General features: G+C 40.1%; 1 protein-coding gene and 2 non-coding genes across 12 annotated transcripts in view; all 3 read left to right on the top strand.

Moving 5' to 3' along the window:
* Window positions 1–27,106, top strand: part of CNOT1 (CCR4-NOT transcription complex subunit 1) — a 54,931-nt gene that overhangs the window by 16,653 nt on the left and 11,172 nt on the right. For 3 of the 10 annotated variants that reach the window (XM_053953309.1, XM_053953310.1, XM_053953311.1), the window contains 24 exons: window positions 373–500; window positions 1,458–1,698; window positions 3,152–3,271; window positions 4,315–4,437; window positions 4,669–4,820; window positions 8,999–9,149; window positions 10,539–10,740; window positions 11,252–11,398; window positions 12,523–12,647; window positions 13,459–13,745; window positions 14,595–14,673; window positions 15,912–16,142; window positions 17,421–17,561; window positions 18,247–18,426; window positions 19,492–19,608; window positions 19,994–20,104; window positions 20,587–20,664; window positions 20,983–21,160; window positions 21,648–21,778; window positions 22,140–22,436; window positions 23,903–24,043; window positions 24,133–24,237; window positions 24,778–24,897; window positions 25,720–25,914. In XM_053953309.1, the coding sequence (XP_053809284.1) occupies window positions 373–500; window positions 1,458–1,698; window positions 3,152–3,271; window positions 4,315–4,437; window positions 4,669–4,820; window positions 8,999–9,149; window positions 10,539–10,740; window positions 11,252–11,398; window positions 12,523–12,647; window positions 13,459–13,745; window positions 14,595–14,673; window positions 15,912–16,142; window positions 17,421–17,561; window positions 18,247–18,426; window positions 19,492–19,608; window positions 19,994–20,104; window positions 20,587–20,664; window positions 20,983–21,160; window positions 21,648–21,778; window positions 22,140–22,436; window positions 23,903–24,043; window positions 24,133–24,237; window positions 24,778–24,897; window positions 25,720–25,914 (3,780 nt within the window). The remainder of the gene's footprint in view (window positions 1–372; window positions 501–1,457; window positions 1,699–3,151; window positions 3,272–4,314; window positions 4,438–4,668; window positions 4,821–8,998; window positions 9,150–10,538; window positions 10,741–11,251; window positions 11,399–12,522; window positions 12,648–13,458; window positions 13,746–14,594; window positions 14,674–15,911; window positions 16,143–17,420; window positions 17,562–18,246; window positions 18,427–19,491; window positions 19,609–19,993; window positions 20,105–20,586; window positions 20,665–20,982; window positions 21,161–21,647; window positions 21,779–22,139; window positions 22,437–23,902; window positions 24,044–24,132; window positions 24,238–24,777; window positions 24,898–25,719; window positions 25,915–27,106) is intronic. The other 7 variants (XM_053953315.1, XM_053953313.1, XM_053953317.1 and 4 more) reach the window with 7 other exon arrangements.
* On the top strand, window positions 9,479–9,614 carry LOC128793876 (small nucleolar RNA SNORA50). The gene has a single exon (XR_008432926.1). It is a non-coding gene; the product is annotated as a small nucleolar RNA SNORA50 (small nucleolar RNA).
* Window positions 18,925–19,063, top strand: LOC128793874 (small nucleolar RNA SNORA46). The gene has a single exon (XR_008432924.1). It is a non-coding gene; the product is annotated as a small nucleolar RNA SNORA46 (small nucleolar RNA).

A 27,106-nucleotide genomic window follows, 5' to 3' on the forward strand; every position in this document is an offset into this window, starting at 1 on the left:
CTGTGTGACTGCATTGTGTGGGACATGGTCACTTGCTGTGCACTGTCACCCTACCTTTGGCCCCAGCAGAGTTTCTGGTGTGTAGTGCAGCTGAGCATGGAACTGCTGCTGCATGGCAGTGCTCTAGAGTGCTTACCTGGTTAGACAAAAAGGCCACAACTTCATGCAAACAAGTATCCTCAGCATATCTACACCAATCATTCTCAAATTCTAGAAGTGTGAGGTTCAGTCTTGCTTAAAACACACAGTGAAGCTTGGCTCATCCCTGCTGCTTAGTAGATTTGTATCATTCTCAAAATGTGGCACTTGATAAGCGGAAGGAACCTGAAACTCTAATATCTAAACTGCTTCTGACATCTTTTTCTATTCCAGCTCTCCTTCATCCAACATTCCCTCATAAACCCTGACATCTTCTGTTTTGCTGACTACCCTTGTCATACTGTTGCCACAGACATCCTGAAAGCACCACCAGAGGATGACAATCGAGAAATTGCTACATGGTAATAAATCTGCTCTCAACTGCTTTTCATACATAGAGTAAGATTAATTGTCTGGTCAAAAGTGGTTTTATCTTCATGCAGCCAGATTTATTGTAGCTGTGTACATACCAGTAGATCAGCCATTATTTGTGACATGTTTGATTGGTGAAACTATTCACAGTATCAGAACTTCCTGTGTACTTCCATAATACTTTGCTTTTGTTGGAGTCTTCAACTTCTTTGGAGAGCATCTGCTGATGTGTTTTGGCGTATCCTGCAAGCTGAAAGGAGGGGATAGAGGTTATGGTTTGAAACTTAAATCTGTCTTTCCCAGGATGATATTAGAGAAATGTGCTCTACTTGTATGAAAGAAGTCCTAAAATTTAATTAGTAAATGTATATGGCTATTGGTGAGTTACTGCATAAAGCTGACTGATGTGACTTTGAGCTGACCTTTACACCCCTTTTTTGATATAACCATGTAGCTTATTTCAGTACAGATACTTGCTTCTTTTTCAATTTTATGGCCCAAAATAGGGAATTGAAGGATGAGGAGTACAAGTAAATGGGCAATGATCACTTGTCTGTAAAGCAAAACAAGTAGAGTCTCTTCACTAACTTCCACGAGTGGGGACTTTGAAGTGTTTTAAAAAGTGTATTCCTGGAAGTATTTACACTTTAAAAAGTGTATTTGCTGGAAGTATGACCCAGCTCGAGCTGAATTTCTTCAACATCAGCTTTCAGTTCCCTCCTCCCTAACATAATTAGGAGCTCCTAAGATCTTGAGTTATTTTTTATGGTTTCTTGTGGGCTTAATTGTACATGATAAGAGCTGCAGTGTCAGGTTGTTTGCAGTGGGTGTTGCTTTATATGTCCTTACAGTTGCTGCTGTAAAATACTTGAATCCAGGATCCTGTAAACTTGCTGCTTGGTAACTTTGTGGGAGTTGTCTATTTGTTTTTTCTTCTCTTTTCTTAGGAAGAGCCTGGATTTGATTGAGTCTCTGTTACGATTGGCAGAAGTGGGGCAGTATGAACAGGTTAAGCAGCTCTTCAGTTTTCCTATCAAGCATTGCCCAGATATGCTGGTATTGGCCTTATTGCAGATCAACACGTCCTGGCACACCTTGCGCCATGAACTCATCTCCACACTCATGCCAATTTTCCTTGGCAACCATCCCAACTCAGCCATCATTTTGCACTATGCTTGGCATGGACAGGTAAGTATTTTCACTGTAGTTTGTTCCTGTAACTTGAAAGCTTGTTAAATGGATTGAACAGTTACAACAATGTTTGTATTGTTTTATGAACTGGTCAGTTTAAAACCCAAGAGGTGAATGATCCATGGTTTATGCAAAGTAATGGGATATCTCTTCCCTGACTTGAAGCAAACTGTTATGGTTTGGTTTTCAATAATATTCACTGAGAAAATATTCCTGGAGAAGTAGAGAGACCCAAGTTAAGTTTGACTTTTTAAACCTTTAGCTTTAAACAAAGTTGACCACAGTTTTATTTTAAAAAAAAGGGGAAAAAAATGCAAAACCAAACAACCCAAAAGAAACCCCCAACCCCCTGACAACAGCATCACCTACCTCGCCCCCTCAACTCTCAACCTCACACATTTAAAATGTAAAAACTTGAAGTTGTAAGAGGTGAGAAGGTTTAAACAAAAATAATCTCCTTTGTACTTGCCAAAAAGATGAAAGCTATTCTAGACACAAAAAAACTACCTGCACCAGAAGTTTTCAGAGTCTGGATGTTTTCTGAAAACTTGGGACTGGCTGCTGAGCTTTTTGAAGGACAGCTTCCATGTAGAGATATGGTAGCTGTGTATGCAAATACCATCCTTCTAATGGATGTTTTGTTTGGCATGGCTTCATCATTGTGTGCACTAGTAGTTAAACGAAGAGAAGCCATACAAAATTAAAAGTGGAGGAAGTCTCTGGGGTTGGAGGGAATCTGCATTAGCAAACATGTTTCCCTGTTCATCTATAGTAGAGTTAATGGCAAGAAGCTTGACCTCTGAGGTCATGCTATGAATGTTTTATATTTTCTTGATGGAAGTCTTTAAATGGAAGAATGAGGGGTAGAATAGAAGTGCTTTTTGCATGAAGTCTTGAAATGGCAAAAGGAGCAATTTTTTCATAGGGTAGGTCTGAGATCAGGGCACTGAATGATGATTGCCATGGGACATGATGTCATTCCATGACACTTTTCCTTTAAACAAAACCCTTGCTGCCGTAAAAATCTTACTTGTGTTGTATTTTGAAATTGCCCCTGTATGAGCAATGATCTAGATACTGTGTTTTCCTTTTTATGGTGTGGTACTGAATTTTCACTTCAGGACATCATGTCAGGCATAACATTTTGTATATATTTGGGTAGTCTGAAAGTGATTTGCCTGTGATAAAGAGGAATTTGTCCTTGACAGTGGTAGGAAAGAGGTGGGGATGTGTGTATCTACCATTTGCAGTTAGCTACATCATTTACTTGTAGCTCCTGGGTAGTGTATTTTTCCATAGAAAGAGCTCAAATCAGAAGCAAGTTCTGAAGCTAAAGAGTAAATATGTTTGTATGTTAAGCTTTTTAGTTATGAAATACCCTGTTGAATGTTTACATAATTGATACTGTTACTAGAATCATGAAGTACAATCCTAATTTAATTCTTCTCAGGGTCAGTCTCCTTCAATTCGTCAGCTTATCATGCATGCTATGGCAGAATGGTACATGAGAGGGGAGCAGTATGATCAGGCAAAATTATCACGTATTCTTGATGTGGCGCAAGACTTGAAGGTGAGTTTTGCAAAATACTGCCATTATTTTTTGTCTGGTGCCTTATGCAGACTTGCTCATCTTTTAACAAAAGCTAAGCTTAACTTAGACTAATTTAGTAAGGATTACATTGTTTAGGCATGTCTGAATTCATTTGTGGCTGCTGTCCCTCATCTTAAGCCTACGTTCATATGACTTAAAGTACTCTTCAGCTGAGTTGTGGTATCTGATTGCAGATGCTTCCAGCCTGTCCTATTGTGAGCCTAAGACATTGTACTTGGTATTTGCAGTGGGGTTGGTTATCGTGGCTTAGCTGACAAGTACCTTGGGAAGCAGCACAACAGAACTGCTTGCTGTGTAAATGTGGTGTGAATCCAGGAAGAGCTTTGACTGTTTTAACCTTGAATATTACTGAAATGACAATGTAGAAAATATCAGATGTTTGTGTGAAGGTGGCACTTCTCAACATAATGGAGTGGGGATTTCTTGAGAATGCTACTAGTTCTTAGATTTTATACATTGACAAAAGACTGGAAGTTGTGACTAACTTCTGTGAGGCCTTTATTGCTTCCTAAAGTTAGGTGCAAAATAAATGGGTGTCTCAGAGTGTAAGAGCACCAGCTGCTGCTTGAAGTCAGTTTTGTTGTAGCAATTACAGTGTTCAGATATGACCTCTTGGAGCAGATATGTTCTGAGTATCTCTGAAGTGGTTGAGGTGTTTGCAGGAAAATGCTAAGTTCTTCTGCTTAACTTTGTAGCAATATCACTTTGGTAGCTCTTGACCACTTGCTGGTGGTTTTTCATATCACAGAGGAATTTAAAACTGTCAGCACAAGGTCACTTCAAATAAGGTAAAGTCATAATTTCAAATCAGAGCTCTTGCTTACTTGTCTCACAAGCGAGCTATAAGTGAAGTTGATAGTACTGATCTTTGTTGACAAAGAAAGCATAGCAGCATGTCATAAGACCTCTTTACTAAAACATGTATGGGAACTAGAAAGAAAAGAAAGGAGAAAGGGTATCTGTGTGTCTTCACTAGTAGTCTTCTGATTTTCTTTCTTTAGGCCTTGTCAATGCTGCTAAATGGTACTCCATTTGCCTTTGTTATTGACCTTGCTGCACTTGCCTCTCGACGGGAATACCTCAAACTTGACAAATGGCTCACAGATAAAATTCGGGAGCATGGGGTAAAGCAGGATTTTTCTCTTTATTTTTGCACTCTTGTCAGTGACTAACTTAAGTCACTTCTACAATTTTCTAAGTAGCTTTAAAGTTGTCAAAAGTGTCCATAGTCTGATAGTTCAACTTTTTCACTGAACTACAGTAGCTTAGTGCAATTCTTTCCATGGTACAATTGCCAAGTTTGAAATAGTATGTTGGATGTGGTTTGAGAGATTAAGATAACATTTTTTCCTCAGGAACCTTTCATCCAGGCCTGTATGACTTTCTTAAAGAGAAGATGTCCATCTATCCTGGGTGGCCTTGCTCCAGAAAAGGATCAGCCCAAAAGTGCACAGCTTCCTCCAGAAACCTTGGCAACTATGTTGGCCTGTCTGCAAGCTTGTGCTGGGTAAGAATTATATTGCTTATGCTGAAAGAGTAATCCGTTTGCAGCTGGCTTTCTGGCACATGGTCACAGCTAGTTTGGAATTTCGTGTGGAGGATGGGGTTAATGAGAGCGTATAAACTTGCAAGGATAGGTGCAGTAGTAAATTTAATTTTGTATTGAAACTTCTGTTGTAGGCTAGATCACAAGAGTTTGAGTATTGTCTTTATCGTCAAAAAGGTGAGCTGATCTTGGTGACTGGAGGCTGTCTGGTTAGTCAGATAATCACTTGTTAATGACTAGATAGATACAGGGCTGTAATTCAGACAAAAGAATCCAGGCCATGGCTTCAGAATGGGACAGCATCTTGGAAAACTGTCTTTATATAATGGATTTTGTGATTGTATTAACCAAATGTTACTGTGCGGTAACTGCTTTGGCACAAAGCACTCATTTCGTCCTTATGTGTAGGGGAAAAGTGGCGAGTGGTGATTGTAGTGTAATTGAGACTGAAACTAGATATGTGTAACTTCTGTTGTCTTTGAGAGAGACTCAAAGTAGTCAAAGATGGAAAATATTGAACATCTTTTGCAGATCAGATTGTTTAGCTGAAGTCAAAAGAAAAGGGTTTGGATTTGAGAGCTGCTAGAGACAGAGCTAGAATATAGGGCTGATGGAAACTGTAGTTGGACAAATCAGTCTTTAAACGCTATGTACACACATAGTAAATGTGACTGAAAATTGTAAAACATCTGTGGTGTTGTTTCTTAATGCTGTCAGGTCAAGGTGTGTTGAACTGCTGCAATATTTCAGAGGCAACGAGAGGCAGCGTAGTGCAATGTGCAAGCCAGAGTGACTGGAAGCTGGAGATGGGGCTTGTTTTGCTGCTACGTTTTGGCACCAAAGGAGGCTGGCATGATGGCTGTCCAAGTGTGTGTTACATAATCTGAGGTTTATAGTGTGTCCTTTGGCTTAGCCAGTGTAGTCTTGAAAGAGATAAGAAACATCTTCAAAGGTACCCAGGATGATTCATGGCTCTCATGTAGATAGTATGAAATTGGTACCAACATAGAGTTGGTCACAATGAGTATTGGAACTGAAAGAGAAGTTGAGGTACCTGTAAGACTTTAGGAGAAAAGACAAGACTTCCTGTTTTCTGCTGGAACCTGTGCAACTGAAGTTCAAAGACTGTTTCTAAAATAAAATTATCTAGCACATACTTTGGTCAGAAGAGATAGCTCTTAATTTTCAAGTCAAAGTGCATCTTTTGAGACTGTAGTTCTCAAATGAACCTTATTCCTTATTTTGTATGCTGCAGTGTCTGTGTTTTAGAGGTTTAATAGTTAACTGTAGATTTGAATTGCATCTAATGTCATTGTGTTCTGAATTTTAACATGTTACCGAGTTTTATTTATTCCATTAATTCCAAACACCACTAGTTCTCTACTGGCACAATTCTCACAGCCTTTGGTTTCTTTTTATAGCTACTTCTATTCCCTTTTATACAAGAATGTGACCTACTTGCAGTCATTTTCCATTAGTTATTCTCTTTGAGCTTTAGAAAGAAAAAGCTTGGATTTCTTTCATGAAGCAATTGCTTTGATTAGCTTAGGTTTCAGTCACAAATGGAAGCAGGCTTTCTGAAGACTAGAAGGTTAAAATCACAGTAAATATTAAATACATTTGGGAGAGTAGTTGCACTTCACTAGCTGAAGCCTGCCATCTCTTAAATCTGTTGATTTAGGAGCCTGCTCTTTAATTAGGCTGTGGTTAGTTCTTGTCTTGTTTGTGACCTGGGAGACACTTTTTTTTAGCCACCAGGTCCCTGCATGTTCTGAGACTTATATTTGGTGCAGCTTGTTTATCACTGGTGAACTCTGCAGTTGTGGCATCATGTAACAGTGAGTCTTCAAAAAGAAATAAGTGTTCCTTCTATTACTGAGTGTTTTTACAGTGAAGTCAGGCTTGGTTGCAGGCACCATGGGCTGACCAACCACGTAATTTATTAACAAGGTGCTTATGAGAAGTCCTTCCCTTGTGGAGCTGCAGTGAGTTGAGAGGGGCAGCAGTGCCTTCTCCACACAGTCATGTCCTGCATGGCCCAAGTGTGTCAGTGTGGGGAATGGTCATTTCTTCTCAGTCCTTGTCTCAAGCAGGGAAGAAACTTCCGTGTATCTGTTCCTCAGGAATGAAAAGGCTTGTTCCCACTTTGTAAGAAAGTATTTTGGGGGAAAAAAGAGTAAGAGAAATGAACGTGTGATTCCAGCAAGCTGGAGCTTCCCTTACAGTGATAGTTTTGTTGCTCTAGACTCTGGTCCCTGGCTCTCAGCCCACCAACTTCATTTGCCTGAAATGCAGACTGGGGGTTTTTTGTGGGTTTTGGTTTTGTTGGGTTGGTTGGTTTGGGATTTTGGGTTTGGTTGGGTTTTTTTTGTTTTTGTTTTTGTTTTGTGGTGGTTTTTTGGTTTTGTTTTTTTTTTTTTTTTTTTTGGTTTTTTTTTGTTTGTTTGTTTGTGGTTTTTTTTTTTTTTTTTAGAAAAAAGCAGTTCTGTGCTGTCTAAAAATACTATAATGTTTGCAACTTCATATTCATACAGCAGTGTGTCTCTTGACATGATAAAAAGATTAACCTTAAGTCTGCCTAGATTGTGGGACAAAACATTAGTTGTTCTCTCCAAAGCACAAATTGCCTAACCAGTCACCATAAATATCCAACTCAGGAATTATAAGTGTCTTTGTCCTTATTCTGGGCTGCCATATTATCTATCTACAGCAAGTTGGAATTTGTTTTGCAAAGGCATGTTGTAGTATTTAAGCATAAAGACTGCAAATTTAACCCCCAAAAAAGGAGGAGGGCAAAAGACTGACGTTGGTAACAACATGTGAACTGTAGACTCCCCTGACCCATTCCATGGCTGACTGAAGTGTAACATGTCCATTGTCCTGTATAGAAACCTGGTCACCCATGATACCTCCCCACATTCCCATCTCTCATGGGTGGGATTTTCCCCACACTGCATAGTGGATTGCTGGCTTTGGAGAATAGCTGGATGCCCTTGACTAATTCTGTGTGTCCCATAACAGGATACCTGCCTAAGCTGAAGGCTAATCTTCAATTCTTCTGCCTTAATCACCAGCATGGTTCCTTTGTTCCTTTTCCCCTCATCCCAAGAGTTGAGCAGTAAAAGCTTGTGAAAATTGTGTTGAAATGAGCAATCTTCAGACAATGTTAACAGAACAACAAAGCTGTATTAGGATAGTTGTACCATTACAGGAAGGAATCTGCAGCTTTAGCTGTCTTCACCGAAAAGGTATAACTGAAGTTCAGGAAAGCATAAATATTTGGCTGTTTTTTCCAAAAGGAAAACGTTAGTGTTCTGTTATTATGTCTGTGGTTAGGTAAGTCAGCAACAGAGCTGGCTTTCCTTCCAGTTTGGGAACCTGCCAGTCAGACATGGAACACTTTGGAAAGAGGTACTGGCTGCTCTGGGTTGTGCAATGACTTTGTGCCTAAGTTTGAGTTTTCTGATGTTTTTTGATTATATTTTCCTTGAATAGTTAAATTTCCTGTGTCTGTTTGGGTTTAGTGCCAGTATGTGAAGCATGTCTTTCAGTCTGTAGACAGATGAGTTTTAGTGAAGCAGGTGGTGGTATTTACCTCTTCTTTTTTTGTCTGTGACTACATAGCCCATGTATCTCATCTTTTAGAGAGACCTTGTGTGTAATGAGATTCAGAATGAGAATTACCATAAATGGTGAAGTTTGGTACAGGAAGAAGCCTTGGGGGGCAGATTTGAACAAGGGATCACAGCATCACTATCTGTGCTTTAATTCCTGAGGCTAAGCTGTTATATAGCCCGTAACGTGGACAGCAGCAGACAAAGACTCTTCAAGAACCTGTTAGAGTCATATAGGTACCATATCCCAGCCCTTACTTGCTGGTGTAAACAAAAACAAAGTCTAATAGTCTATTGGAGATTGTTGTAGAACTACAATTTAAACTTTTCTATTTAAATATAGCTGTTTCTCTTGGAAAATTATTAAGGCAAGTTTTTCTAATAACAAAATGTAGCTTTTGCTGGGGTTGTTTTGCAGCTTCTTTTTGTGAAATACGGCCTCAATTTCTCTAGGAAAATCAAATAAGTTAAGGGCCTTATTTTTGTGATTGTTACATGGCTCACTGTCGTGCTTCTGCATCCCAGGAGTGTTTCTCAGGAGCTGTCAGAGACGATCCTCACCATGGTAGCAAACTGCAGTAATGTCATGAACAAGGCTCGACAGCCCCCACCTGGAGTCATGCCCAAAGGACGCCCGCCCAGTGCCAGCAGCTTGGATGCCATCTCTCCTGTGCAGGTAGAACAATCACATGCTGCATTTTCAGAAGATGGTGTTGATGTAGTGCTAGTTCTGCTGTACTAGTTGAGCTCTTTCTGCAGGACTAAGTCAAACATCATCTGGCTCACGTAGTTTTGTGCTTGCATGTCTTGATAGCTTGCTTGTAACTAGAGAATAATGTCTGAGGGATGTAATTCAGAACTGTCTTTCACTTCACTGATGTCTGTAAGAAATAACTGTGAAGTATTACAGGATGGGAGCACTGAGGAGGGACAGATATTTGGTTTACTTAAAATAACTGAGGCTTTCTTTTAAAGTGCTAAAATTTACTAGGACTTCTGAGAATTAAGCACTGCCTTTGAACCTGATGTGTCTTGTTTGTAGCTTCACGGGCCAAGCCACAGTGCTAGAGCATAAGGACTTGTTATAACTGGGGCTCTTCAGCTCTCAACTGAACTGCTCTTTTAAAAACAAGGTACATTTCAGTTAATCCCTGCCACTCATCATCCCTTCCTCCTCTGGGAGCAACACATTACAGACAGGTTTTGCTTCTAGCAGTTACATTCAATGGCAGATTTTTAACTGGTGAAAAGTATTTCACATTAAATAGTGACAATCAGCATTTAAGGATGACTGAATTGTCAGTAGATTATATAAACTAAATGCAGACAGTGGTTTTCTTTTGAATTGTTGCTTTATTGAAGTTGCTCATCAGATGTACCAAATATCTTGGCAACCTGCTACAAATAACTCATATGAACAAACAGCAGCAATTTTTATTCTGTAGTCATGTTGTATTCTGTTGTAGTCTGTTGTATTATCTACCATTTTCTGCTATTCCTAGTCAGTTCCTTAACTTACTGCTTTGGCAGACTGTATTGTGCCTTCCCTCCTATTCATAAACCAGGTCTTAATGGTTTTTATTGTAGACTTCATTCAGGTATTTAGCTGTGAAAAGTTGGCATAGTAGGGTCCTTCAGACAGTCAAAAATACTCATTAAGTTTGAAATTAAACAGCTTTGTAAGTCTTGAGGTGCGGTCTGAGGTTGCAAACTGCAGAGCATAAACTACTCTAGTACAAAAATCTGCAAGTAGAAGCAAATGCTGCTTATTCTAAGCATTTACTGTTGTGTTAACACTCAACTACAGACTGTGGAACAATCAGGCTTTCTGTAGAACCTGTGAGAGAATAGGATTTCATGGGATTGCAGAAGAAAAACAAGAGTGTGTTCTGTAGACATACTGATCTTTTGGGGTGATCTGGATGACTTCAGAATTTACAGTAACCATGCAGAAGAGCTTTTCTCATAAATGTTTTGATACGTAGCAGTCTTTGTACAAAACATGCCAAAAATCATCTGGATTGTGGTTTATGGATGTCTCTATAATCTTCCTTCCTTTATTCAGATCGACTCGCTTGCAGGAATGGCCTCTCTTAGCTTAGGTGGCTCAGCTGCTCCTCACACCCAGAGCATGCAAGGCTTCCCTCCAAACTTGGGCTCTGCATTCAGTACTCCTCAGTCACCAGCAAAAGCGTTCCCGCCTCTTTCCACCCAAAACCAGACAACCGGTTTCAGTGGCATCGGAGGACTTTCTTCACAGCTTCCAGGTACTGCTCTTCGGGTGGAGTGGTTTGGTTTTGGTACATGGCACAGCTAAGGCACTGTTGTTGCTGTGGCTGGAAATACTGAATGTGAAAGTCCACTCCTTAAGGGAGGGTTGGGTGCTTCCTTCCCTTTAACAGTGGGAAGTCACACTGGATGAACAGCTGTGTCTTAGGGAAGGGAGTTACACTCTGATATGGAGTGTAACCCAGTCCATACTCCTGGGTCATTGCTGAAACAGCACTTCAGAGTGTTGAAGCTACAATAGGTAAAAGGTTTGAGTCAAGAGGATGAGTGTTTTGACAACTATAGCAGCATTATTTTAGGTTGGGACAGAGATGAACAACTGCTTATGTTAAAACTGCTTGATATTAGACAGCAATGAGGCTATAAAGCTCTGAGTTCTTGGAAATGACAAGTGCTAGGAGGAGTGGTAAGTGGATGCTGTGAGGGTGCAACTGAGATGACCAATTGCTTGCTTTCAGTAAGTGGTCTTACTACAGGTTTGCTTTTCAGTAGGTGGTCTTACTACGGGTAGCCTGACTGGCATAGGAACTGGAGCCCTGGGCCTTCCTGCGGTGAACAATGACCCATTCGTGCAAAGGAAGCTGAGCACATCTGGACTGAACCAGCCTACATTCCAGCAGAGTAAGATGAAACCTTGTAAGTGGTAGTGTTGTCTGTGGCTGTGAAGTGTGACTGTGGTCTGCCGTTAATCTGTGTTTCCTTCAGGGGAAGCTTGGCTCTGTAGGTGGTAAATGTTAGAAGTGTGGCTCTTGTATTATTATATTAGTATGAAAAAGATGCTTCTAAATGTGTATCCTAAGAGCTTGCCAAATGTCCAGGGTGGGGGTGGCATTAAAAAAGAACCCATTAGCATAAAAATATAATGTGTTACGGATTTGCATGAATAGTGTGTTTCTGTCCTTTTTTAGCTGTGCTGTGTTTTGAACAAAAGTGTTATCCTGCTCATGGCAGAGAATTGTATGTGTGTGGTACCGGGGTGTTTTTTGTTTTGTTTGTAACAAGTTTAAACCTGGGTAAGGTCCTGTTGCAGCAGAGAACTTGACAGGTGAAGCAGTGAAATAGACTACAACATGGGATACAAATAAGACAAACAAAAGCTGGTGGAAAGATAGTTTTTGAGAGGAATAATCTGTTTCTTAACACTAAGCCATTATCCTTAACTAACTTATGCCTCTGCAGCATGTTCACAGTGAGATGCTGAAGCAGTAAAATGATCAGGAAGCACAGCCTTATGCTAAAACTTCCACATTGCTTTTACAGAGGAGCTATAAAAGAAGCCATATGCAATAATAGCAAAGTTACCTATCTCTACAGATGTACAGGGGAGAGGTGGCTGTAATCACCATTGGTTTATATTCTGGGTCTTGAACATTCAATAGAAACTTGTTGGAAGCTCACTGGCTGGCTTGAAAGTTTGTGTGCAAGTTTGTGTGCATGTTAGTGCTGTGTAGCATGCTTTATTCTAGACTGTTCTGCATTCAGTTATTTAGTTGTCAGCTGAGGTCAACTTGGGGTGCACTGGGTTCTAGGAGTGGAGCAGTGTGAGGTTAATACTATCTTAGGATGCAGGTTTTTTCAATAAATGTTGTATATTGAAAACAGATTTTTAAGTAGCAATTCCTGTCTACTGGGAAGGTTAAATATCCTTCTCTTCAGAAGAACTAGCAGTTCTGTATAGATTGGTGGAAGAATTGAAAACGACTGGATGAAATCCTGTCTGAAGTAGTCCTGAGTATGATACCTGTTCCTTTTTTTAACAGCTGACTTATCTCAGGTGTGGCCAGAGGCTAATCAGCACTTTAGCAAAGAAATAGATGATGAGGCAAACAGCTACTTCCAGCGTATTTACAACCATCCACCACACCCAACCATGTCTGTGGATGAGGTGAGTTCCCTTCTGTAGCAGTTACAGCACCTGTCCAGAGACTTGCAATAAAGTGGATCGTAATAATTCCTTCATGTATTATTTTTAGTGGGAAATAATAAAGGGCTCGTGGTGGATGCTTGCAGCATTGCTTTTTTGCTTGGTTGAAGTTGTTCTCACAGTGAACTTGCCGTTGTTCATTACATTCAGCTTTGACTTGTCTGGATTGAGGATGTCAGATGCCTAATTAACACTCCTAAAATGCTGCTAAGTGGGAAGGATTCAGTGTGGTGTGGAAGCTTTTTTGTTGAAAATAAGTGCTAAAGAGTGCCTTTAAATAGTCTATATAAATTATCTTAAATGTATTTGGTTTTAAACTTTGTAAAAATGACTACAAGATCCAGATATATAAAAGTGTCCCAAGTTCTACCTTCTGAGCTTTTGATAATTATTTTTGTTAGTCTCTATGAGAGTAATTATTGGTCTGATGTACTTACTCTTTGAAGTACTTCAAATTTACTTTAATATATTTGCACAGTTATAAATTATGGAAGACACAACATTAATTTTAATTTTTCTAATTTGAAAGTAATGGCGTAGGCAGTCACAAAACAGTTTTGTGTGAAGACAGTTGCTTAAAAGAGAACTAAAGTCTGAAGGGAAGTTGGTTGTAGCGACGTAGTGTCTGTCTGCTGTGTTAAAATGAAGCAGTTACTTTGTGGTTGTGGTAGCCCAATGTACCTTAATAGTTGCAAACACTTATGAAATGTGAACATGGGAAAGGGGTGAAATAAAGCAAATATGTTAGTAACAATTTCCAATTTCTTTGCAGGTCTTGGAAATGCTGCAGAGGTTTAAGGACTCCAACATTAAACGGGAACGAGAAGTGTTTAACTGTATGCTGAGGAACTTGTTTGAGGAATATCGCTTCTTTCCCCAGTACCCAGATAAAGAGCTGCACATAACAGCCTGTCTCTTCGGGGGCATCATAGAGAAAGGACTGGTTACTTATATGGCATTGGGCCTGGCCCTGCGCTATGTTCTTGAAGCCTTACGAAAGCCTTTTGCATCCAAAATGTACTATTTTGGTATTGCTGCACTAGATAGATTTAAAAATAGGTGAGTGTGGGTTTGGTACACTTCTAATAGTGCCTGTATTGTCTTGTGAGCCTTGAACCTGCTCTAATCATGCAGTACAAGATTGCACATCTCAGCTTTGGGATTTCTTCAAAGATACACTGAATTGAAACAAAATGTGTGAATGTGCTAGTTAAAGGGTAACCTTTCTAAATTAAAATGTTCAGTGTGATACCTGTATAAATGTGGGACAAACTGAGATGCTAAAACTACTTAGACTCTATAAAAATCAGTGAAGTGTTGAGTTAGATGAAGTAACTAACAGCTTCTTAGACATAGGGTGAATGTAATTACTCTTCACAACTTTCCAGTGGAGTGCCATTTGCACTGTTCATTACTGAAGGACTGACTGAGAGCTATGCTCTAGAACTTCGCTTTTTCACAGAAAAGTATGGCTACACAATCTCAGAAAAAGTTCTTTCTCAAAGCTTCTTATGAATTGCAGATAGAGAAGATTCTGGGTGTGAGGTGTGCTCTGGTTTGCTGTTTAAAATGCACTGAACCAGACTACAAATAACTTCTCCAGTAATCTTGTTGCAAACACTGGATATAAATGCAATTGTGTACTAGGTCAGAAGTACAGAGATGTAGGAAAAGATGAGTTACTGTGAATAAATCTTGTGCTTTAATGTTAAATTAATTCATTTAAAATAGATTGTGCAACAAAAAATATTTTGTAGGTAGTGCTTTGTTTATAGCACAGCTGCTGTAAGGAGTCCAGAAGTAATTCTGTGGTGCAGTATGGGAATGACATACATGATAGTTGTTTCTCTCTAATACTGTTTCTGATGTGGGCTTATGCTTTTGACTAATGCATCTTTTGTCTGACAGATTGAAGGACTATCCCCAGTATTGTCAGCACTTGGCTTCTATTAGTCACTTTATACAGTTCCCACATCATTTACAGGAGGTGAGTGTGTCTGTAAGCAACACTAACATTATATGATGTTAAATTCTTTAGAGCAAATTTCTGTTCTCCTTTGGAAAAGCAGTCTCATCTGTGGTGATTTTAGACCATGTTACATCTACAGAATCAAATGCCTTTTCTTAAAGGTTTTGCTTTGGGATAGGGTAGGCAGGTGAAGGTGCCTTTCCTGCTCCCATAAATCTGTTTGGGTTGTTTATGTTGAAACAGCTACCTGAATGTAACTGCATAATCAACCAATGCATGCATGTCCTTGCATGAAGGTTTTAAAGTGCCTCAGTGTATTCATATTCCAGTCCCTTTAAAGATTTGGAGTTTTAGTCTAAAATAGAAATCATTCAGCTGGCTTTATACAGTTTCATACTTAGACCTGATAAAATAATACAGGAAAAATTTCTTTCCTGAAGGTCTGAGAGCCATGGGAATACCTTGTTGTCCAAAACAGTGTTCACCACATGGTGTCTGCCTTGAATGTGCTTTTATTGGTAGAAATACCGAAAAACTGATCCCAGTGGCAGAGCTTAAGAGCATGAGCTAAATAAGGAAAAGGTTCGGCTCTACCATTAAGGTAGAGGCTCACACCTGAAGGTGCAAAGTCCAGTAGCACTCTTGTTCACTAACAGCTTTCAGACTGTACCCCTTAAATGACAATCTGTTTCCAGTTTCTGGGGAAATGTATAGCAGTGGGGAAGAAACTCATCTTCTACCATGGAACTATTTCAGGAGATGTAATATCTAAAAGTTGACTATTTCTGAACTGTGGTTTTGCTTATTAATGGTGAGCTGCAGACAATTCTGTCTGGCTGTCGGAGTTCTTGCAGAAGACTACTTACCTGCTTTGTAGCCTGTTTCTTGATACTCACACATTGTTCTTAGGCTCTTTCTTCTCATTTGTTCTGCTGTTCTAGGCTTGGAGGGATAGGGATGGAGTTTTTTTTAGGTAGTACTCTGTAGAATATTAAGCATGTTAGATCTTGTGATGCTTGACATCAATTTGTTGAGGCCAGAAGCAGAGCTTGAGACTCCTCTGCAGTAAGTCCATAGTGACAAGATGTGCTTTATCAGGGTGTTGCTTACAATTATATTCAGAGATTCCTTTATGGCAAAACTGTCAAATATTTTAATGATTGTTGGCAAACCTTTATATTGCTCATGCAGAAGATCAGCCTATAGTTCTGTTGCTGCATGTGAAATTTTGTATGTGCTTGTTCACCCTATTTTAGTACATAGAATATGGACAGCAATCCAGAGATCCTCCTGTGAAGATGCAGGGTTCAATCACCACCCCTGGAAGTATTGCACTTGCCCAGGCTCAGGCCCAGGCCCAGGTTCCAGCAAAAGCTCCACTTGCTGGCCAAGTCAGCACTATAGTGACCACCTCAACCACCACCACCGTTGCAAAAACCATTACAATCACCCGACCAACTGGAGTCAGCTTCAAGAAAGATGTGCCGGTGAGCATTGTGTCATTGTGCCCTTCCCAGAGGGGCAGATGCTGCTCTGGACTAAGTACATACAGACAGAATCTGTTTTAATTTGTGTACTACAGATTTTCAAACTGTGATCCTTATTTATGATTTAAAACATATAACCTTTTAAAGGATGACCAACATTTTTGTAGAGAGAAGGCGTTTTTCATCATCAAACTACCCAATTACTTTGGGGTCAAGTTGAAATGTGTTCTTGAGGCTGTAATTATAAAGACAATTACAGAAACATTTTTGTTAATGACTTGCGACAGGATTTTTAAAATAGTTGGCAGCTGCTATTCTGCTTGGGATTTACTGCACACATCTGACACAGTTCTAACTGCATTAGGTTTTTCACATCTTTGATAACTTGTGTAAATAACTCTGAAGCTTGTCAGAGTAACTACAGCGTTGGCAGATAGAATTGGCTATTGCACAGAAAGTTTTGGGGCACACTTGGTCCCATGTGGATGCTGAGGATGGGCAGTGCTGTTCTGTGTGATGGTTGGTGCACTGGAAAGTTGAACCTGTCTTTCTGCCTGGGACTATCTTTGAATAGGTCTCTGTAAAGGAGGCAAAAGCCAAACGCAGCTGAAAGTGTTGTAAACACACTTGAGGGGACAGTCATTAGTGTAGCTATTAATGTCTTTCACACCTGATTACATCATGTAGAAACTTGTTACTTTGAGGTGTTTGCTTTCCCATTTAAACTCCAGTCAGGATTGATACTGAAAACTGTGTTGCCTTTTCCCGTAATTGCAATGTAGCAGGTGCTAAAGCCCTGGGCTCCAGACCTGCAGCTGTAGGGACCAGGGCCACATTCTCTTGAGTTAAGCTGGCAACTTAGAATGAGAACCTGGTCTCAGAATGAACCTCTGGGATTTCTCCTTCCTAAATCAGCACTGAAGTGCTCCTGGAGACTCCCTGCTGTGTTAAGTGCTGCTCACTATTGTGTTGTGATTTTTTTTCCAAGCTATAATCGTACACAGGCTTAAAGGCCTAAAGGGTGCCATTGCAGTTGCACCTATTATATGTGCATGTAGAGGCTTTTTCTGCAGCAGCATTCTTCTGCTAAGTATTGATCATCATTTTTGGAATAAAAAAATCGCTTGGCTCCTTAGAGTGTTGCTGAAAATGAATCTGAGACAGTAGATGTCCCCTGATAAAGCTCAATTCTATTTTTGCTTGACAGAAGAGACCAAAAGTTTCTTTTGATGTCACCTTTAGGTATTGTTTATGCTTAACTTCTTGTTTTCCCTCCAGCCTTCCATTAATACTACCAACATTGATACGCTGTTAGTAGCAACAGATCAAACAGAGAGGATTGTGGAACCTCCAGAGAATGTCCAGGAAAAAATTGCTTTCATCTTCAATAATCTGTCTCAGTCAAATATGACACAGAAGGCAAGTATGAAAGAATGCTAGTAAAAATAGTTTTTATATTCTTAATCCTTTTTTTATATATTCATTTTTAAGTGTGGGCTGATGATACTTCTACAAAATTCTAACTTGAAAAACTTCAGGAGGGAACACACTCTAAAGAAATTACAGTTTCCAACACTTTGTGCATAAACATCTTTGGAGACAAAATTTTCCAGGGAGAGGAGAGATGGGTAGAAGATATCTTTTCTTAATCTTAAGTAAACATTCACATCATAAATGGACTGGGTACCGTTAAATGCTGCAAGGTTAAGCTCTGGTATTCAGAAATTAAGGGAATTTCTCTGAACTAGTTGAGGTGTGCAGTCCTCAAACACCTGAAACACCTGTGCTGTTTTCTCATGGATGGATGGCTTGAACTTGTAAGGTGACAACATTTATTTCCAGTTGTCTGGTAAAAAAACTGGGAAGTGAAGGAGAGGTAAATTGTTACCCCTTGCTGATTTCATTATTAAGTCCTTACTGGTTGACCAGATCTTTGGATAATGAGACACTGATTTCAAATACTTATTTTTTTGTAGAAAAACAACTTTAGTGTTAGAAGCAGGTGAGTGACCATAAACTGTATGTTGGTCAGAGCTGACCCTAGAAGGTTTTGATTATCTTCTCATCTGTTCTGTGGTATGCTTTGTCTTTGGTTTGAGCACAGGTGGAAGAATTGAAGGAAACCGTGAAAGAAGAGTTCATGCCTTGGGTATCACAGTATCTTGTGATGAAAAGAGTCAGTATTGAGCCTAACTTTCACAGCTTATATTCAAACTTCCTTGACACACTTAAGAATCCAGAGTTTAATAAAATGGTTCTGAATGAAACCTACAGAAATATCAAGGTGAGTAGTGCAAGTTTTCTAAAGGCAGCACAGGAGCATGCTGTTCTCCTCATGCTATTTGTTTGTGTGGTGCTGATTCTCGAATATGACAGAATATCATTCAAAAGTCTACTTTCTAGCTTACCACTAAACTTACAGATTATCTTTAGGAATACTAGGATTCTTTTCATTTAGGAACATATGAAAGACTTGAATTGTGTAACAGAAGGGCAAATTTGCATTTGAATTCATTTATGTAGGTGGACTTCAAATTTGTGTGAGGTTTGCAAATTATAACCCAGGGGGAAATTGCTTATAGTCTAGTTATTTTCTGTGGAGGAAAGTGCAAAGATAGAAAATAGCACTCTGCTCTTTTGGCTCAAGAGGAGTAGGGGGGAACTTGTGTGTTTAGAAAATGGGGGTGTTGTGAAATCCAAAATTTATTGGAGGGCTAAAATAATGTGGATGAGAGGAGGAAGCAATAGAAGTGATGACCAGATGAAACAAGTTTGTAAAGAATGCACTATTTTTAAACCTGTTGGTGGAATTTCCTGACCACCATGGGTTACGCTGTAGTGCAAAAGCATCTCCTGGCTCTTGAGAATACAGCTGACCCTGCTCTGTTCAGCTGATGCTCCTCTAGAGTTAAGGAACAGAACTAACAGCAGAATACTTGTTTTATGATTTATGACATGATGACATGAGTTACACTTTGACATGATAATGAGATGGTTTCCCTGGAAGGTTAAACTGTAGCCTTCAGATCTATGATGAGGCATTAAGAGGAAGCACAAGTTACACTCAGCTATGGGGGTAGTTGTAACAGTCTCAACAGAGTAAATGGTAAGGTCTGGGAAAAGTAATCCTCTTTTTTTGATCCTTTTAAAGAAAGGAGTTTTGTAGTCATTACAGTGCAGATCTACAGGGTGCTACCTTGAAGTAAAAGCTGTTCAAATATCTTTGTAATATGACTGAAGCTCAGAACTTAATGTTCTAAAACTTTACCTTCATTCAGATCAGCTGTTGGATTTGGAGTCTGGTTATCTTCTGCTCATTGCTAGAGATCTTTTTTTTATTCTTTGTTAGGTGCTGTTGACATCAGATAAAGCTGCAGCCAACTTCTCAGACCGTTCCTTGTTAAAGAACCTTGGACACTGGCTGGGAATGATAACGATGGCTAAAAATAAGCCCATCTTGCACACGGTGAGCTTCTGTCTTTACAGATTGCCTTGGCATGAATTGGTATGCTGTTATGCAGTAGCATAGGCTATTTGGGAAATCTTTCTGGTGCCTATTTTATGTGCCAAGTACAAAGTATGACTCCAGAGTCGGTTATTTAACACTTCTAAATATTTCTTTTTATATCAGAAAAGTTAGTAGCTAAATTTATTTTGACAAAAGCTTATTAATCCATGTAGAAATGGAAATGTATAAATCTTTGTTCAGAAAGTAACTGCTGCTTAGCAGTTTGTAAAATTCAAGGTCTGTCTTGACTCAGCCTTGCCTGTATCTGAAAAGGAAGCAGTGTATTAGTGGAATTGTGCAGTGTGCTTGCTCTGCCCTCATTCCCACTTCAATTGTTTTTCAGGATTTGGATGTGAAGTCACTACTGCTGGAAGCATACGTTAAGGGACAGCAGGAATTGCTTTATGTAGTGCCATTTGTTGCCAAAGTCTTAGAATCCAGTGTCAGGAGTGTGGTAAGTGTCTTTATACAGACAGAGTTGTTGCTCAAATGGCAAAATATTGCAGGATGTAATCAGCTTTTGTCCCAAAATGAAAACTGATTTAATTCAGTGGAGTGAAAGAAAAGGGATATAAAAGCATAAAGTCAAGGAGTGGTCCTAGGATATATTTATTCCTAGTTTGTTGGGTTTTTTCCTCCCACCCACTTTGATCCTGATCAGCTTGTCAGTTCTGTTTGGCATATAACTGATTTTTCAAGAAGGACCAGGTCATTGTGTTCCCAGTTTTTCACTTAAGTTCCTAATGTATTTCTAGTTATACTGAATTACTGGAATAATTATTACTAAAATACTAAATTCTACTCTAATCACAGCTGCACAAAGGTTTCCATGGCTGTACGCACACATAGCTGCTTGTGTTTCAAACATTGCCAGTCATAAATTATCCAGATGATTCAAGAAGTTTCTGTAATCCTGCTCTCTTCTTTCTCTTGTAGGTCTTCAGGCCTCCAAACCCATGGACAATGGCCATTATGAATGTTTTAGCTGAGCTACATCAGGAACATGATCTAAAAGTAAATGACTGGATTTTTTTTCTGTAACCTCTGAGTGTAAGATTTTATTGACATACTAGTCAAGAAGGATGTTATGAAGGACTAAGCAGTCCTTCTCACTGCTATAGCATGGGGAGATTGCTTGGGCATTGCTTAATTTGGTAGAACTTCAATGAAGCTCTTCTCCATGAGGTCAGCATCAAGATAGTTGTCTAATCCTCAGTCATTATTAGTCTCTGAAAGGGGTGAGATTAGAATGGGAGTTGAGGAGTCAATTGGCTCAGTAGATGTTTTGGGTATTTTCCTTGTGACATGACCTAAACTAGAGTTGTTTTGCAGTTGAATCTCAAGTTTGAGATTGAGGTACTCTGCAAGAATCTTGCACTAGACATCAATGAGCTGAAACCTGGAAGTCTCCTGAAGGATAAGGATCGTCTGAAAAATCTGGATGAGCAGCTGTCTGCTCCAAAGAAGGATGTGAAGCAGCCAGAAGAGCTACCACCCATCACAACAACTAGTAAGTACATCTCATAGAATCCAGAACCACACTGTTAAAGTTCAAATAAGACAGATTTTGCTATCACAAAATAAAATATGAAGCTACATATGCTGTTCTCATATTCCTGAGTGCTTGGGAGCACTTGGGTAGTTTTGTAAGAAATAGGTCTACAGAGTTTGGAGATGGGAAGGGAATGGAAGCCATCATGAGGACTAATTCTGTATTATGTTTATGTAGCTACTCAGACTCCCTCCTATTAACAATAGACCGGATGCTAAAACTATCATAATAAACAGCTCTCTTAAAATATACTGAAGCTACTTTGGTACTAATTATTAGGCAAGTGGAGAGTGAAAGTTGCTTGGTGAGTTTAGGAGGTTTCATGATCAAACTGCAAACCTTTTATTTCTAGGTTGTTTCCTGGTTTAAATAAGAATTATATACTTGTTTTATAAGCAGTTGATTTTCACTAGTGTCTCAATACAAACGTACTTGTGTTCTCCAGCTGCTTCTACAACTCCAGCTACCAGCACCACTTGTACAGCCACGGTTCCTCCACAGCCCCAGTACAGTTATCATGATATCAACGTCTATTCTTTAGGAGGGCTGGCTCCACACATTACCCTAAATCCAACGGTAAGTTTTAGAACTGATTTAGTTTACTAAAAGAATTCTTTCAGCCAGGGTTCATGCAGATCTCAGCTGGTGGGAGCTGTCAGGATTTCAGTATAAAAGGAGCCTCTGTGCTCTTTTTGTCCAGTTAGCAGCTCAACTCTTAAGTCAGTCTTTGCATTGTTATTCAGCTGCAACTTGGTTAGAAAAATAATAATTTGTTCCGGTTTCAGATTTATCAAATACTGTAATAGCTGCATGGGGAACATGGGAGTACTCTCCATGCTATGACAGTGCACTTATAAGTCGTTGAGAAAATGCGGGTGTCTAGGGTAGGTGGGATTCCAGTGTACTTTATTCTCTCACCTTTCCTAATCCCCTGCAGATTCCGCTGTTCCAAGCGCACCCGCAGCTGAAGCAGTGTGTGCGGCAGGCGATCGAGCGTGCAGTGCAAGACCTCGTCCATCCGGTGGTCGACAGATCCATCAAGATTGCCATGACGACCTGTGAGCAGATAGTCAGGAAGGACTTCGCCCTGGATTCGGAGGAGTCCCGCATGCGTGTGGCCGCTCACCACATGATGAGGAACCTGACTGCTGGGATGGCCATGATTACCTGCAGGGAACCTTTACTGATGAGCATAGCTACCAACTTGAAAAATAGCTTTGCTACTGCACTGAGGGTAAAAGCCCCATCATTTGGAATTTATATCCAACTTACAGGACTGTAGGCATCCAGCATTAGGAAATCAGTTCTCCACAATTTGTTAATTAATTGTGTGGCTTAACTAGCATGGGGATGAATTCACTGGGTAAAATTTAATGACTTTTGTGGAATTACAGTGGAAAAAAGTGTTGTGATTCCAGGTGAAATACCCTTAAACTGAGATGGTGGATCTTAGTAAATGGCACACAAACTTCCTGACTATCTTTTTATTTTGCCCAGTGTTCTCTCCAGTTTAATCACATAATGGAAGCCTTGGAGGCTTGAACTTTCTGCAGGGTATGAGGCAGAAAAGCTAAAGTGGGGAGGACTGAATTGATTTTGGTGATATCTTGGATTGTTTCAGCATGCATGCTTCAGGCAGGTTTTATTTACTTGTGCTGTTAGCAGATAGGTGATTTAGACTCTTCTGCACAGTGAATTCATTGGGTTTTTTAGGGGCTATTATCAGGTCTCTTAATGAACAAAGTTTGAGCTAAACAGTATGGAACAGCCTGTGAACTGCTAACCACAACAGCAGCTACCACCCAGAATTCTTGCCATCAGTGTCAGCAACAGGCACAAGAGCATAAGGATCTTGGAAAGATCAAGACACAGCTTTACTTTCAGCAATTAGAAATTAATCAGGTTTTTTTATTCCTGAAGACGTATGCCATCGGTACAAATCGAGATTTAATCCAAGGAAGTTTTTAAAGGGATAATTGTAGAAAATATTTTGTTGCAGAAAAGGCTCTGTATGAGGTATCTCAAAATTCTTATCTGGCTTATTGTTATGAAGTGGTTTAACAGAAATAGTGTAATTTTCAGGAATGAATGAAAGAGCTCTTAGCAGGCAAGAAGGTCGAAGTAGATAGGACAGGCTGCCTTTATAGATGTATTCCATTTCTAGCGGAAGTTGCTGCTTTGCACCCTGGAAAATACATGCATCTGTTCAGGGTTCTCATAAAGCAGACTCTGGGAAGGAAGAAAATCTGATTCCTTATCAGAAAAGGAACCCACTGAAAAAGGCTTTGGACTGCTGTTTTGCACTGTTAGTGGTGCACTTTTATATCTTCCAATTACAACCTAGGAAGTAGAAGAACTACTACTGTGATGCAAAGCCTTCCCTGCATTAGCATCACTCCGTGTGTGTCTGTCTAAAGCAGGCCTTTATTTCTGTGCCCTGGAGATGGGTAGGTGGAGAAGATGGAGAACTCCTGCTGTTTTGTTCCTTGTTGAAGGTCTTTACTGTCATCTTGACTACATGTTTTATTCAAAACTATGCAAAATTAAATTTAATACTGTATATTCTATGGGAAGGGAGTGTGATCCTAAGAGCATTCCTTTTTATTGCTGGTGTTCTGTGTAAGCAGTGGTTCAGATTTTAAGGCTAGTTATATACAGGGAAATTTTACATTCTTCACTGATTATTGTGATTTTCAATAGGCAGCCTCCCAACAGCAGAGGGACATGATGGAGCAGGCAGCTGCCCAGTTAGCACAGGATAACTGTGAGCTCGCCTGCTGCTTTATCCAGAAGACAGCTGTGGAAAAGGCAGGCCCTGAGATGGACAAGAGGCTCGCAACTGTAAGTATGGGACCGTTGAAGTATCCTATGTGCTCATACACATCCAAATGGGTGTCTAAAATGCAGTGTGGTGTTTGTGGTTTTGCCAGGAATTTGAGCTCAGAAAGCATGCTCGGCAAGAGGGGCGTCGCTACTGCGATCCTGTTGTGTTAACGTACCAGGCTGAGCGGATGCCAGAACAGATCAGGTTAAAGGTGAGCTCTGTTCTGATGCTGCTCTTCTCTCCCTCCTGATAAGGAAAAGTGGATGGCACAGAGTCAGCTGAGTAATCATATATTGTTAGTCTTGCCTAACAGTGCAGCTGCTGTTATTTTGATTAGTATAGAAACATATAAATATGTTATTCCAAATTGAGTATTTATATAATTTTCTCAATTCCTTGAGTCTCTATTTCTCTGCATTTCCTCTCACTGTTTTGTTGTCTTTATATTTTATTTTCTTTTGTCTTCTTTCTATGTTCTTCCTTTAAAGGACATAACATGTGCTTTCAGCAGAGCATTTCTCAGTATTCAGTTATTTCTGTTTCTGGGAATGTGAGTTTAATTTTTAGAGCAAAATCTCCCTCTAAGGAGGTGTGGAAGGAGAGATAGGACCTCAGTGCAGAGCAATTGAATCCTACTTGATGTCTAGGCCACTTTCTTTAAGAGTAGCTACTTGATACGTATAAGCTGCCCTCATTTTTTACTGCCTCAGTCTTATAAATTAGTTAAATGCCTGTTCTTTTCATTGCAAAGGTTGGAGGTGTGGACCCAAAACAGCTGGCTGTTTATGAAGAGTTTGCACGCAATGTCCCTGGCTTCTTGCCCACCAATGACTTAACTCAGCCTACAGGATTCTTGGCTCAGCCTATGAAGGTAGAGGTTTCTGAGTGAATCAGCTTGAGAGTACTTCAGCCGTTTTGGAGACTGTTGCAGAACTTGTGTTTCTGTTAGAAGGACTCATAAGAGTCAAGTGTTTGTATTGCTTGGGGATAGTGGTTGAAGAAATGCATTTGTTCTAAAGACAAAGTAATGGCAACATAAAACTTCCATCCAGTCTTGGGGATTTGTAACCCAAATTGGGACAAATTCTGCAGTTTAGGATTACTGCATGTACTTTTAATTGCAGTGAAACATTTTATTCAAATCTCATGTTACTTTTGAAGGTCATGGATGGCAAATCTGAATTTTAAGATAATTAACAAGTTTTTGTATGCATACGTAAGGCCTTACTGACAGAATAAGGGGGAATGGCTTCAAACTGAAAGAGGACAGGTTTAGATTAGATGTTAGGAAGAACTTCTTCCGTGTGGGGGTGGTGAGGCACTGGAAGAGGTTATATGAAGAAGCTGTAGATGGCCCATCCCTGAAGTGTTCAAAGCCAGGTTGGGTGCAGCTTTGAGCAACCTGCTTTAGTGGAAGATGTCCCTGCCCATAGCAGGGCAGTTGAAACAAGATAGTCTTTAAGGTCCTTCCTACCCAAACCATTCTGTGATTCTGACTGATAGAATTATGGGCTGGGTATTTTCACATGTACTTATATGTATGTACTTAAAATTTCAGCATAACAAACAACAGTACTGTAGAAGTCTAAATTCTGGATGCTATAATTTCTGAAGGAGAAGATCCAGTCAGTCAGTATTTGAGTGTCACAAATGCAATACTTGCAAAAATCACTGATTCTCACTTTATCTTAAGCAGCAAGCTTGGGCTACAGATGATGTAGCACAAATCTATGACAAATGTATGACAGAACTGGAGCAGCACCTGCAGTCCATTCCACACACCCTGGCCATGAATCCTCAAGTTCAAGCACTGCGTAGCCTCTTGGAGGCAGTGGTAGTGGCTCGGAACTCCCGGGATGCTATTGCTGCTCTTGGACTACTGCAGAAGGTGAGTGTTGACAATTCGTCTCTGTAACAGCTTGTTCAGAATTTATTACTCACCTAGCTCATGGATTGTCTTGCCTGGTGACCTTGTTTCTTCATGCATGCTATGGAACTTGCTGGGTGAACAGTACTGAACTGCTGTTACTGGAAATCCAATAAATAAGATTGGGAGGGAGCCATTGTGTTCACATAGGGTATTGTACACATGGTGCTGTGGGAGAAGCAGGTGTACGGAATCCTGGGACTTAGATGTGGCAAGTAGAGAGTTGTTGCAGTCCAGAGTGGTGTGATTTCAGGATGATTTGGAGGCTAAAAAGGTGTTTGAACTGCCCCTTGTAGGTAGATAGTATTGAGCACAGTACTAGATTTCTAGTGGCACACTTGGGGGGTTTATTTTGCAGTAACTGATAAATGACTATGCATGGTGGGTTGACCCTGGCCAGCTACACAACATCCATCTAGCTGCTTCCTCTTTCTGCTTTTCTGCAGGACACAGAGAAAACACAGGGAACACTAGATGACATTTGTTCAGATTATGACAGTTTAATAGGGAAAGTAAAGGCCGTGTGCACAAATGAAACTAAAATCTCTACTTCCCATCAGCAGGGAGATGTCCAGCTACTCCTCACAAAGCAGGGCTTCAGCACATGGGACATTTTCCTGGAAAGGCAAATATCAGAACAATGAATGCTCTTTATCATCCTCCTTTCCCTGAGCTTTTATTGCTGAACATGATGTCATATGTATAGAACATCCCTTTATTCAATTTGGGTCAGCTGTCCTGGCTGTGTTGCTTCCCAGCCTCTTGTCCATCCCCAGCCTACCCACTAGTGGAGGAAGCAGAGTGGGAAAGAAAAAGCCTTGATCTTGTGCTAGTGCTGCTCAGCAACTGGCAAAACTGTGGTGTGTTTTCAACACTGTTTCAGCACAAATCCAAAGCACAGCACCATATGAGCTGCTATAAAGCAAATTAACTCCATCCCAGCCAGAATTTGTAGGCTGTACCAGTGGGAAGTGTTGCAGTGAGCTCTGTGATCTGCTGGCATCAGTGCCTGTGTAGTAGTGCAGAACAAGTGACAGACATAGAGAAAAATCCACTTGAGAATAGTGTAAGGATACTGAGCTGTCTGCACGAGGATCCAAGATCAGTGCCAAAACAGAGGAAGACCGAAAGGTCTTCGTTCTTGTCTGCTAGT

Source organism: Vidua chalybeata, chromosome 11 (assembly GCF_026979565.1).
Source record: "Vidua chalybeata isolate OUT-0048 chromosome 11, bVidCha1 merged haplotype, whole genome shotgun sequence".
NCBI classification, from domain to species: domain Eukaryota; kingdom Metazoa; phylum Chordata; class Aves; order Passeriformes; family Viduidae; genus Vidua; species Vidua chalybeata.